General features: G+C 32.7%; 1 protein-coding gene across 8 annotated transcripts in view; it reads right to left on the bottom strand.

The window, feature by feature from the left end:
• The window catches only part of LOC136975305 (visual system homeobox 2-like), a 50,844-nt gene that overhangs the window by 22,241 nt on the left and 14,013 nt on the right, over positions 1–14,590 (bottom strand). For 7 of the 8 annotated variants that reach the window (XM_067270357.1, XM_067270350.1, XM_067270351.1 and 4 more), the window contains exon 2: positions 8,976–9,047. The exons of the other annotated variant lie outside the window; for it this stretch is intronic. In XM_067270357.1, coding sequence (XP_067126458.1) covers positions 8,976–9,047 — 72 coding nt within the window. The remainder of the gene's footprint in view (positions 1–8,975; positions 9,048–14,590) is intronic. 8 annotated transcript variants of the gene reach the window in all.

Genomic DNA, 14,590 nt, shown 5'->3' with positions numbered 1-14,590 from the left:
CTACTGTCTACATATTTACTTATACAGAAGCATAAATAAGTGTAGACAGTACTTGTGGATGAACATAAGTGCGCCATACTCACTATAAATCTCTCTGTTTCCCCCTTATTTACGTCTTCTTTCACACTTACTGTCCACCTAGTTATGCTCTACTCCCCTTATTAGCTACAGGAAAATAAGTTCATCCAATTAACAATGAATCATGAGCCATTTCTTCTGACGAATTGAAAGATTTTTGGTGTCGACCCCTTAACAACGCCATAAGTTCTTCTCTGACGCTATATAGAGGAGTCTATCGACCTAATTGTCATGTATAGAAGACTGATTGTTAATAAATATGTTATCAAGCATAAAAATTACTATTAAAGCCATACTTTATTCACGAGAAGTTTGATTATCGTGTGAAGAAGAAGAAGAGGGATTTTTTTTAATTTTTTTTTTTTTTACTCCACCCCATTCAACTCGATAACCAATCGTGGTCACGAAATAAGACGAATTGGTTATCTGAAAGGTAGATATGTATCTTTTATGTCCATTCTTGTGAAAATATTCGTCCATTACATCCACCGAAGCGTGGGTGGAGGCTGCAGATGAGCCAAACCACTCCCTCTTTCACCACTATTCCCTGATATTTCGCACTCCGAGCTATTTGGGGCAATCGAAAACGTTTATCTTTCAATATGTGTCCTATCCGTGACATATCCAAAAATGAAATTGAGGGATTAATGCCATTTTTCTTTCACTAGAAATCCACGTTAAGCCGATTTAGGATTAAGAACGATGACAGAAGGAAAAGAAAGGAAAAAAAAAAGGAGAACGTTTCCCCCTAAAAAATCGAATATTTTGGGGGATTTTAGGGGGATTAATCTATCAAAAACTTTGTATATAAAATTCCTTTTGTTGATAACTTTTGTTTTGGTAGGTTTTAATTTAAGAGAAAATTAATTTTCCCGATTTTAAAATCAACGTTTGTTTAATTGGTGAAAGTAATTTTGTTTAATTGTTTTAAATTCAGCATTTTCATAAAACTCATTTAATGAAGAATGTTTCGAACGGGATTTAGAATAAATTCCATTAAAATTTTATAATCATTAATTAAGTTTCGAATTAAAACTTGATATATAAATTTTATATTCATTGAAAAATAAAGATCTAACTCTAAGAAATCTTTATTTTGCTTGTGATTTTATGTACTTTACGTTTAAATAAATATAAAATTTATAAAATTAACAAATTAAGGACTACTTTTAATATAATTTTAAATACTTTTTTTCTATTTAAATTACTTCAAAACAAGAAATTTAAACAGCATAAGTATTTGTTTACCTCGACTAAACTAAGTCGAGGTAAAGAACCTAAGGTAGACTTTATGTCGATTTTTTTAAATATTCGTATATAAATTACGCTTTAAAATTATTTTAAACGCATTTTTAATTTAATAAATATAATATTTTAATCATTTTTAGTATATTCTTTTTGATTATTCTAAAGATATTCGCAGGAAACATCAGCGATGGAAGCGATTCGCGGATAAAAACTGCTTAAAATCGGTCAATTTAAATGGTGATTTATAACTGAATTACATAAACAATTAATAAAAATTACTATTTTAATTCTTTTTCTATTAATTTCATTTATATTTTCTAAAAATTTATGTTAAAAAAGTTATAATAATGAACCCAACATTTACAGAAACGATCGATCTCTCAAGATTCGGATACATAATTTGTACGCATTTATACTAAATTAAGACTTAACAAAGAGATTTTAATGGTAAATTAGTAAGACATTTCACTTAATTTACAGTTAATAACAGTTTAATGCCCAGTGTTATTGATATAGGCCCACTAATACAGTTGTTACACCGTAGAGCCAGTAGTAAGATTAATTAAGTCTACTATACTGTAAATTCAATACATTTGGCTAAATTTAAGAGAAATTATTAAGTAAAAAAACAGTAGACGAATTTAACAGTCATTAATTACTGTTGAGTCCTTAATATATCAACTAATTTCACAGTATAGTGACTGTATTGTGAACACAGTAGCGAGTTATTGAATCTATAATTTAGTTTTCTACACTGTAAACTCGATACAGTCGACTAAATTTAGCTCGATATAAGTGAAATTATCATTGATAAACGAGTTAATTTTACAGTATTTTATACAGTATTAAGCTACTGGCTTGTAGAATACGGTAGAGTCAATACATTTACCTAAATTTATTTCAGTATAATTAAAATTATCAACCGAACACGGTAGATGCAGAGCATTTCGGAGACGGATTTAACAGCCTAGAATCATAAACATTAATTCGAAAAATTGGTGGCCGTGACTATTTCTTGGTAAGAAATAAAAAAAATAGCCATTTCTAGGTATTACGATAATGAGTAAACGTCTGTCGGAGTAATTTAGTTACGAGTGTAAAGCTTATGACAGTATAGAACCGCAGTCCAGCGATATCTTTCCTATTAAAATTGACGAGTTGCTTAGGATTTTAATTGAATCCGGGCGTTTTAAATTGATTTCTTTGTATTATAATAATAACTTTTCTTTTTTTTTTTATTCTAAGATTTCTTTAATGAAAGTGCGATCCGATCTTTTGTTGCTAGAAAATAACGACCGTATAAAACCTGAATAATGATTGTTGAAGCGCTCAAACCGAATTTCTTAATTGATGTTTTGCGAATGTTTAATATACTCGTTTGTTTACGTACTAAAATCATTAAAAATGATGTCGAAGAAGAAATGTTTCTTTTTTTTTTATTTAGAAAATATGAGGAAATCCCGAGGAAATGTTCACACTTAGAATTTGTTAATCTCGAAGTAAAGAGTGTTCTAGTGATCTTGACTCGTGAGGAAAACACTAAGTCTAGAGATTTTTTTAATCTGTTCGCTCGCTTCTGGCATCTGTTAAAACTACTAGAAGCATAAAATGTTTCTAGTAATCAAGCTCTTGCTCTGAATCAAGTTCTAGAAGCATAAAATGCTTCTAGTAATCAAGCTCTTGCTTTGGATCAAGTTCTAGAAGCTCAAAATGCTTCTAGTAATCAAGCTCTTGCTCTGGATCAAGTTCTAGAAGCACAAAATGTTTCCAGTAATCAAGCTCTTGCTCTGGATCAAGTTCTAGAAGCTCAAAATGCTTCTAGTAATCAAGCTCTTGCTCTGGATCAAGTTCTAGAAGCTCAAAATGCTTCTAGTAATCAAGCTCTTGCTCTGGATCAAGTTCTAGAAGCTCAAAATGCTTCTAGTAATCAAGCTCTTGCTCTGGATCAAGTTCTAGAAGCTCAAAATGCTTCTAGTAATCAAGCTCTTGCTCTGGATCAAGTTCTAGAAGCTCAAAATGCTTCTAGTAATCAAGCTCTTGCTCTGGATCAAGTTCTAGAAGCTCAAAATGCTTCTAGTAATCAAGCTCTTGCTCTGGATCAAGTTCTAGAAGCATAAAAAATGCTTCTAGTAATCAAGCTCTTGTTCTTAATTAACTACTACTAGAAGTATAAGAAATGCTTTTAGTAGTAGTTAATCCGGTGCAAGAGCTGTTTATAGACGTTATCAATTAGAAAAAGTAGTATTCTATTTCCAGAGAAAGAATTCTAGAAATGAATAACTCAATTGTTTCTAGAAATTGTTAAATTGGAGCAAAACCGTTTTTAAAAATCATTAATTGGAGAAAGAACTATTGTGTTTCTAGAGAAGAAATTATTCTAGAAATGATTAATCCATAGCAAGAACAGTTTCTAAAAGTTGTTAGAGAATGCTAGCATCTATTATCTGGAGAAATAACTCTAGAAATCGACAACCAGAAAAGCAATTCGTACCGGAAAGGAGATGATGATGTGAAGAAAAGATGATTAAAAAATCACTAATCAGAAAATTAAAAAAAAAGATGGCGTCCAAACAGTTAATCCCGACTGATCCAGCTGAAAAGTATCGAAAGAGGGTTTAGATATGAGGAAAAAAGCTATGATAAGACGTGCCTCGGGTGCGGTACAGAAAGGAACGTGAGGAACGTCAGTTATCCTGCGAACTGTCTCCTACGTTTCCAGCTAATATGGCCACTAAAGGCGAGAACAGAGCGAAAATGAACGGCTAAATCTGTCTCCAATGATTAATTTACTGAAACCTATCGGTCTGATCAATCGCTCCCCCGCATATAACGTCGACGTTGGCTAAATGCGGACAAACATAAGCATAAACAAAGATCGTCTATCTCCCAGGGGTGACGACTCATCATATTGATCCCTTAGGTTCTACTTCCTCTTTAAGTTGCGCATACCATTGTGCCACACCTGTCTACGCCCATGCAGCCCCTCCCAATCATTCGTCACTACCCGAGAGGCAAAAGGAATCGGCAAAAGCCACGCGGGTGGATACGGAAGACGCACGTGCGAATTTCGTGTAGTGACGTCATGGTCGCGTGCGTCCGGAACGTGACGTGAGGCGACAAAGCGCCCGGCGAATAATTGCAGACTTTGGTAGGTGACGTGGTTCGGCGGTACGTAAAGTAGTTATTTAGTCTCGCACCTCACTGTGTTATTAGGAAGATAAAAAGCTCTCACCGGAGCCTTTAGACGACAAATTTTATTATACTACTTTATAATACCAGGTCCGATATTTCCCTAGAGTAGGGGAATTCTTCTTTACGTCATTGTCGTGTAAGGTAAATTGGACCTACGACTCGTTCGTGTTGTATTCTAATGGCCTATTAACTGCGAGTCAAACATCATTTTTCATGTTGATGCGTTCGAAAAATCATCTAAAAAAACCCCTCACCTCTTTAATAGCGAACAATGATATTGCTCTGGCCAACAACCCGATATCTAAAGATCACTATTCTCTAAGGATATCGATTACATCAACCATAATTTAATCACACTTTCCTCTTAATATGTTCACCATCCACCTCCTATTCTATAATGTAAAAGTAACAAAGAATAACTCTATAATTAACCTTTAAATATTAATAACAAATTACCGAATCCATATTTTAATTCTTAAATTCATTTATTTAAAAACACACACACGCTTTCTAAAATTCTTCCATAATTTTCATAGTTGCCTTAAGGCTCTTTAAGGCTATTTTTTTTTTATATTATTTACCTACTTCGCTCTTATCTTCAAGATAAACAATTTGTCACTCCCGTTTCATTTATTTTATTTTTTAAAGATTGACGAATATAATCTAACCCTAATTTCTTCTACTGTCCTCTTGCCCCATTACGTCCCCTCTGGCAATTAAGCAGACATCTTTCCTGCTTCTTTGTTTGTATAAGTTCCTCTCCTGTCATCATACTGACAACAGGTTAAATCTAGCGAGTAGTGAGATGACCTTTCACCCCAACCTGCTGGAGTCTGACTGACACGTACAAACACTCGGTTTTCGTAAAAATATTCAATACGACAGCTACATTAGCGTCACACCTAACTTCTAAAAAATAAACAGAACGTCCGTATGTCTGTTCTGAATATATCTTCTAAATTATATACTTACGGTTTTAAAATAGAGAAAATAAATAATACAGTGTGTAAGCTCTAAAAAGAAAAAAAATTAAAATTAAATACATTTTAAAATTCGTATCGAGTTTAGAATTATGTAAATTTTATGAAAGAAGCTTCAACAGATAATTTGCATTAGAAGTACTCCAAAGAAAATGACTTCTACAGTCATGATCACATCTAATTATTTTGAAGTGGACGAATTCAACCCCTCATCCAATTAAATCATTTGTTTCTTAGATTTTGTATTACAATAGAATGATGAAATTTTTGTCCATTAATTATTTCCGTTATTTAATATCTTTTTTTTTTTTTTTTTACTTGAATTTTTCAAAAGAATTCCTCGGTTTGTTTCCAGTGCCATATTGAAGAGACACGACTTTGATTGCATCTGTTCTGTAACAAAAAAATAAATAAATAAAAAGAGAGAGAGGAAAGGGACTTTTCTACTGAATGAAGTGTGACGTGTGTCGTCCACAAAACATTCTTTTTTTTTTTCTTTCTTTCCTCTAAAAAATTTCTTCCTTTCTTCGTTGTTTTTTTGGAATGGACATGGGAGTTGTTCCACGAAAACTTTTGGAAAATCGTTTGGGTCGAAACCAAAATCGATTCGATTTTCGCGAATTTTATTGTAAAATTAATGAAATTTAATAAATTCTTTATCTTATTCTCTCCCTTTAAAAAAAAAATATTAAAATTACTTCAATTACCAGCTCAAAAAATCATAAATTCATACCTAATCTACTTAATGAATTAGTAATCGATCCTCCTCTACAAAAATATCTCTCTCTCTCTCTCTCTCTCTCTGTGTTAACTACATCTTTTTTTTTCCTTGTTTTTTTTATTTAATAAGAGAAATTTATGTAGCCTAATTCTTTTAAAAAATGATAATAATAAAAGAAATTTTAGAAAATAGAAAGAATTGTTAATGGATTAGACAGAAGTTCAAACTTCTTCGTTGGAAAAATCCATTTGAAAGGAAGGCGTTTGAACTAATTCGTCACATAAAGTGACAGGATCACTTTGTCCCTTTAGTAGATAATTTAATCTGGAGAAATTTATCCCAACGTTCTTTCGACGCCTTAAATTGCTTCTAACGTTTACAAACTTTGAGTTGTTACAGTTACCTTCGGTTAAGTCTATCCAGAAAGATGCACTTTACCACACCAGATAAGGAAAGTCAGTTATATAGCATCCTTTCCTCTTCCGCATCACATGTACTACAGTACACAGTATACTCCATTTTTTTTTTTTTTTTTTAATTTTCTTTAGTTGACTAGTTGTCTGTTAACGCAACTTCGACCTTTGGCATTTAAAGACTGCACCACGTTTCCTGTTAACTGGGTGCTTTTGTCGCTAGACAAGATTAACGTCGAAGGGGAGCGTATAATTTGATTCACTTTATGTCTAGCAACGACGACATTAATGGTTGGTCTCTCGTTGTTCTGGTTACAGATATACTGCTACAAGAGAAAGCTGCTAATAGTTTACTTCTATAAGCCAGCAACAGTTACATAATACCGATCAAAATACGAAGTGAGAGAGAGAGAGAGAGAGAGAGAGGTCGGCTTTCCTGCATGACAATGATCTACACATAACAAAATCGGCCCATACTCGTTAAGTTCTTCTTTTTTTCGGCTAGAAAATAAAAAACTAGAAAGCTGTTTTTATTCTACATATTCCTATTTAAATTTCCTTTTTTTTAATATATTTTTTTTTAAAAAAAAATATATAAAAATTGAATGTCATTGTGGTAGCTTCAAATTATACTCCATAAATTAAAGGAAGACCTCTTTGCTAACGTCACACAACACGACAAGGAAAGTAAGTGATGCTGCAACCACGACTTTGATTGGTAGTCTCCATTAACATCCAACTAAGCAACTCATTAAAACTTCAAACTCCGCCCATAAAATCTCGCCTCCCCCCCTTCCCCCACTTTTCGCAATTCCGGTCAGCTCACTTCCGGAAACGGGATGATTTCCGTGCCGTAAACGGAAATGAACATTTCCGAGTGTAAAGTCGATTGTTTCCGTTCCGTTTCGATTCGGATTTAAATGAAATGAAGGGAGGGTGGGTGAAAAAAAAATGATGACCCGGAAAGAGATTAGTCTCAAAAGGTTGGACGTTGGCTTTCCGTTTCCTTCCTTTTCCGTTATACTTCCGATACGAAATCTATCCACTTTCTTGTTTCCGGATAAACCCATAAAATTGGCACTTATTATATTAGTTATTTTATTAATTTTTTTTATATTATCTCCTATAAAACATAGGGTAATATCGATACTGTAACGTATATAATGCTTAAAATCGGAGTGGTGGGGGGGGGCATTGTTTTAAACGGTAATAAACGTTAAAAATCATTATTTTCCGTGTAAAATGCGGTTTGTAATAGAAAAAATTCGTTTATAATTTACTATTTATCTATTTTTTTTTAGTGTTTATTCCACGAAAAAATCGGTATTAAGTCTACAAAACCGTGTTTTTAAATGGTGTAAGCATTATGACTACTTGTAGAATTACTTCTGTTAATGGTTATAAAATACATACGGTAAAATCACGCCGAATTATTTTATATAAATTGAAAAATAAACGAAGATATTCGTCACTTCCGTGCGCTTTATACACAGAAATGCTGTGTATAAAGCCTCATTTTCTCGTAAGAAAAACTACTTCCGAATTGAAGAAATCTTCCCTAATTTATATCCTAATGGGGGGTGGTTGGAGTCTTCTCGTCTTCTCGTCACTTAAGTGCATTCTTTCGGTATTAAAGTATCAATTTTTCTTTTTGTTTTTTTTTAAACAGGAGGGTTAACCACAGATTATAGAAGGAGTATAAGATGGAGGTCGTACGATAGATCCGCCATCATCGTTACGTAGCAAAAGCAGGTGGATTGTTCAATAGGAAAACGTTCGCAACGTGTCTGATTAGTGCTATCGACGACGACATGGCACTCATTACCTCTAATGGACGTTCCCTCAGCTGTCCAGTTCTGTCGAGCGTGACATGCCGGCGGAACCATCCTCTTTCTATCTTGTTTCGGGTTTATCTAGCGATCAGAACCTTTTGTTTCCTTTCAATTCATAGTTCCAGTTGCGTTTTTTTTTTTTTCAAACTTATGTCTTTTGTACGCCTCGTGGGCCACGTCCCGAACTTCCTATCGTTCTATAAATACGGAAAATCTAATCGATACTTAGAGAATCGAAGAATTATCGTGAAATTTTGCGTGTAATTCGTCAATCTCACGCGATTTCGTGAGAGCTTTTCACGTCATCAAATCGTTAAAATTGATTATAAACGTTTATGCTCCAATCGGAATCGTTTTAATGGAAGCCGCTTAATAATGTACAGGAATTCTCGTGATAGTTAATGTCGATTCCTAATCGTTAATTGTTAGAAATATGCCGTAAATCTTGGAGAATTTATCATTTAAAATAAAGAATTTGTAGCTAAATATATTTGATAATAGGTCAACTTACCAGTGGATTGCGAAGATAGACAATGTGACAACCCGTTTACAGGGAACCGCTGTTCGTAGTGCCAGAAAGAGTCTGGAAATAGAAGCTAAATAAATAAAGCAGAAAAAGGGGAAAAAACATAAGAAAAATTAGAGATAGAAAGGTGCAAAATAATAATAATAACAATAACAATAACAATAAACAAGCAATAGATAGCGTGAGTGCATTTATTAGTGTAAATGCGGAAGGATGTGTGCAAATTTTCTCGTGTTTTCCGGCTATTTTAAATAAAATCTTTACATTTTTTTTAAATTAAACATTATTTTAATTAATTTTAGTTAATATTTTTATTAATTTTTACACACGAGCCTCCTATTATAACACAGACTCTAACGTACAGTACTTTATTGAGCCGTATTTTTTATTTATTTGCTTATTAATAAAATTATCTAAATTGAGGATTTTAATTCTAAAATATTATTTAAATTATATAAATTTGTAAATAACAAGTTATTTTAATAAAATTTAATTAAAAAAATTAAATAAATCAATACGTGTTTCCTTCTTGATTCTAGAAACACGATACTTTATTTTTCGGGTTGTTCGTCCGTTTGTTTGTTCGCGATATTTCTCGGAAACTGAATAAAATAAAAAAGTTTAAATTTTTATATTTTATTCAGGACATTGTGCTCAAACAGATTTTCTTATCAAATCTCACCCATTTTTTATATTATCCCTACAGCGACCTTAAACGCAAAACTCTAATTATCTCGAAAACTAACGGAGGTATAAACTTGTAATTTTGTAATCAATTAGCCCATCCGTAGGTTTGTCTGCCCGTAAAATTTTACGAAAATCGAAAGGTTACAACAATAGAAAATCGTCGCAATTGTTTGCAAGAAACTCGATTTTTTATGTTTTTCTATATATACGAGAAAGAAATTTAAAAAAAAACCATTCAGATTTTTAGAAAGTGATATTGCCTTAATAAATAAAACAAAATAAATTCGATTCGGGAGTAGATTTAATGGTTTAAAATTTCATTTTGTTTTTTAATAGAGATGATATCTTCTCTTTCTTTCTCGCTCTCGCTCTCTAGAACGTTGACTCAATTATTACTTTTTTTGGGGGGATCTAATCCAGTCGGACCAATGACGTCACATCGGCGCCATTGTGACCAGAGTCGGTTGATTTAGTATTATTTTTCTGGCGAGAGAAATGACGATTGCGAGGATGGAGGATAATAATGTAAGAAGGAAATTGGTCAGTATGATTGGTTGAGACATAAACTTAAGCTGTTTCTACTGATGCGGGGGAGGAGAAACAAAAGAATTGTTTTTGTTCCTCTACTTTATATATATATATATATATATAAATCCCTAAAAACTCGATGATTCTTGATGTACTCGCTCTTTCCATCGCCCAGTAAGGCAAATGAAATACCCAGAAAATCTTCAGTTTCTTTCTCTTTTATCGCTTCTCATCTTCATCTTCCTCATCTTCATTCTATCCAATAATTATACTTTTAACAAGGATGGCGTGTGGGATGAAGATCTGTAGATATAACGTACAGAATAGAGTAGCCTGTACCACTTACAGAACAGTATTATCTATAGATATAATGTAAATAAATATAGGGAAAAGATTCGAATGTGGTCAATATTCTGAGGCCTCCATATTTACGCTACCGAATTACGTACAGTTGTACATAATAGTATATTCTGAACATAATCTACAGAAAATATACACAATAGACAACGTGCAGAACGGATGATTTATAGGTATAACTTGCAGAATAATGTACCGAACAGGGTAATTTATGACGTACAGAGTAGATTAATCTACGGCACGAGATAATCTATAATGTACAGAACATGATAATATAGACATAACATAATGTGGCATGTGTATAAGTTATAAAATAGAGCAGAATATAGAGACACAGCATGCAAAAATCTATAGTAAAAAGCACAGAATTGCATAGATACAAGCCACAGAAGTAAATAAAATGAAGTAATTTCCCTATATAATATGTTAAAACAAATGTAATATTTCTATAGAAAATTAAATAAAATGTTTATATATAATTTAGTAATAAAATCCACTGATTAATTTTTCACGTTATATTTAAATTTTCATCTTAAAAAATTAAAGAAAAAGCAGAGGAAAATGAATTTTATTTAATTACAATTAAAAAAAAATTGATTAGAAAATAAAAAGTCAAATTTATGTGAGAAAATAAAACTGTTGAATTAATTTAATTTAGTTCATTATCAAAATTCTTGTTGATAATTTTCATGATAAAGTCAATCTTCAAAGAATAAATTAATTTCTCTCTCTCTCTTGCTCTTGGTTTTCAGGAATTTTCAAGTATTATTAGAAAGATGAATAACTCATAAATGCTTTTGATTATATTCTTGAATATTACGAAATTAAAATGAATATTTTTTAGTGATTTTTATGTTAAATAGGCTAATGAATGAAAAGATTCGAACAAATACTTAAAAAATATATATATTTTATAGCTTAGAAGCCATTAAAAACAATAGAATTACACAGTCGAAACCTCCGAACAACGACCAACACGGAAACATAAAAAATGGCCGTTGTTTGGAGGTTATTTTTTCCCCTTTTTATTACCAAAAAATGTCTAGATGTGGCCGTTATTGGAAGTTCTATTGTATTTATTATGAATTTTTTCGAAAATAATAGCTTTTTAGAAGCCGTATAGGACCACAGAAAGGTTTTTCTTTTGGCAACTGCAAGAGAAAAAGAGCGTAACATCCAATATAATTAGGCCTACGGAGTGTTTTTGGAAGGCATGCAAGGCCACAAAAGCACGTTTTCCAAAATAATTATACTCTACAATACCTAAAATAACTGTAAACTATGCTTTTTGGAATGTACAAATTCACAATATTTTATAAAATAATTGTTTAGAAAGTACGTAAGGCCATAACAAATATAATTATGAAGGGTATTTTGGGAACTGCACAAGAGAAAAGAGGGGCATAACATACAAAAATCATTCAAAACTAGTGTTTTTAGACGTTTCTATAAGGCCACAACACTATAATTTATAGAAAACAATGTATTCTAGCAGAAGGGTGGGCAACCTTCTTGAGAGCGCGTGCCAAAATCGCCAAATTTTCTCACGTGCATACCGAAATTTTTCCAAGCATATTATCTGGTCTAGCGGCTGGAAAGCTAGATTTAGAGGATTTTCCACTAAATTGGCAACATTACTTATAAGTCAGGACGTTTGTTTCTTCGTTGCATTCTTTATTTATTATCGCTCTACCCGATAAAACCGCATTTTTGGATATTTATTGCCGAGGTTTGAGCCCATCCCTGTGTTAGGATAATGATTAAATCCAAAGATTCGAAGCGTTAATCCCCGAATTTATAGGATAGATATAATAAGGATTAAGCGAAGGAAATCCGGTCGTTTTTGTTGTTAGATTCAACCCTTTCTGTGACTAAGAGATTATCTTTGTATCCTCTTATAAGAAATGGAAGAGAGTAATCCGGGATGCGGATGGGATGAAACTGTCCAAATTATATTCGTCGAAGCTATTTCGATCCTTCCATTTAAACAATGGTCATTATAATCGTCTCTTCGCCTACTTTTCTGTTCTAACGTTTTTCGTCTCTTTCCACCACTACAAAATCCAATTTTTCCTTCCGGCAGTTCGCTAATTCTCTTCCCCGGGCCAGCCAGAAATGGCTTATTTGTGTATGGCCAATCTATCTTGTTTGACTGTGGCCTACTCGAAAACACATTATGTTGTCTTCTGGACGTCTTATTCTCGTCTTCAAACGAGAATTCACCACTTTTCATTTCGATTTCCACCCTCCACAACGGAATCCAATCCATCCTCTGATGTAAAGCTTTGGCCAACCTATATAGTCAATTGACTGATTTTGGAGAAATCCCTAAAAGCATCATTTGTTTATGGACGAGTACAACCAAAGGGGAGGGAAAAAAAGAAGACTTTAAAGAATTGACAATTTCAAAAATTTGAAAAATAATGCAAAAATCCTCGCTCCCTCCTCCTATTTTCTATACACCGAATAAAGTTTATTTATCGGCGAAAGTAGGAAGATATTTAAGTGTTTTTTTGACCGTGTTTCGTGTAGAAATTATATAGAATTTTGATGGTAGAATGCAATTTTATAAATAAATGAACGGTTATATTCACTCATTGCCAATTAATGTGTATGCGTAGCGTGATGCGAACCACGCCACAATACACTCCCTCTTCACACCAGATTAGCATCATTGCACGCTAACTCATTGCAATAATAATCGCTATGCATTAATTCGTATAACCTTTACGTTGTGTTTTCTTCTTCGTATACGAAATATTTCTAAACATAAGTCATTTTCGTCGGGGTTTAAATACTTAATTTTAAACGTAGAAAATAAAAAAAAATAAAGCGTAAGTTATGCCCGCAATTACGTCACGTTTAACAATTCGCAATGCAAATTAAATTAGCATAATTATATTAGTTCGGTTACGCTTCGTTGTCGTGTCTTATACGACTTTTCTACGCTTTAAAATGACGTTCGGGCTATTTTATCTGCAATTATAGGGTCAAAAGTGCTTTAAAATGCGCCAAAATTACTAGAATTTCAGGTAATTTGTGTATCCATAGCGTATATATACTATAATACAGCATTATCTTAAGAAAAGGCTTATATTGAACAGCTTAGAATCAAATTAGGGTCAAAAGTGGTTTAAAATGCACCGAATATAGGGTCAAAAGTGGTTTAAAATGAACCGAATATAGGGTAAAAAGTGGTTTAAAATGCACCGAATATAGGGTCAAAAGTAATTTAAAATGCACCGACTATAGGGTCAAAAGTGCTTTAAAATGCACCGAATATAGGGTCAAAAGTAATTTAAAATGCACCGAATATAGGGTCAAAAGTGCTTTAAAATGCGCCAAAATTACTAGAATTTCAGGTAATTTGTGTATCCATAAGCGTATATATACTATAATACAGCATTATCTTAAGAAAAGGCTTATATTGAACAGCTTAGAATCAAATTAGGGTCAAAAGTGGTTTAAAATGCACCGAATATAGGGTCAAAAGTGGTTTAAAATGAACCGAATATAGGGTAAAAAGTGGTTTAAAATGCACCGAATATAGGGTCAAAAGTAATTTAAAATGCACCGACTATAGGGTCAAAAGTGCTTTAAAATGCACCGAATATAGGGTCAAAAGTAATTTAAAATGCACCGAATATAGGGTCAAAAGTGCTTTAAAATGCGCAAAAATTACTAGAATTTCAGGTAATTTGTGTATCCATAAGCGTATATATGCTATAATACAGCATTATCTTAAGAAAAGGCCTTACATTGAACAGCTTAGAATCAAACTATGCAACGTTCTGACGAGTGTTTAACTGCACTTATTCACACAGGTGCATTCGTGTACAGTACGTCAAATTGACGTCATTCTCGCTCTTTCTCACAAGAGAACTGTAAGAATGACGTCAAATTGATGTAATAGTGTACATTTTTCGAATGCACCAGAATCTAGAACGTTATAAAATGCCTTCAAATAGTTAAAAATGACTACAATTTCATCGTATAATATAAATAAACCCTCACTAATTTTAAATACT

Source organism: Centruroides vittatus, unplaced genomic scaffold (genome assembly GCF_030686945.1).
Source record: "Centruroides vittatus isolate TY-2023 unplaced genomic scaffold, ASM3068694v2 contig_370, whole genome shotgun sequence".
NCBI classification, from domain to species: domain Eukaryota; kingdom Metazoa; phylum Arthropoda; class Arachnida; order Scorpiones; family Buthidae; genus Centruroides; species Centruroides vittatus.
Note: the sequence above shows the minus strand (reverse complement) of the source record. Positions and strands in the feature narration are given on the sequence as shown.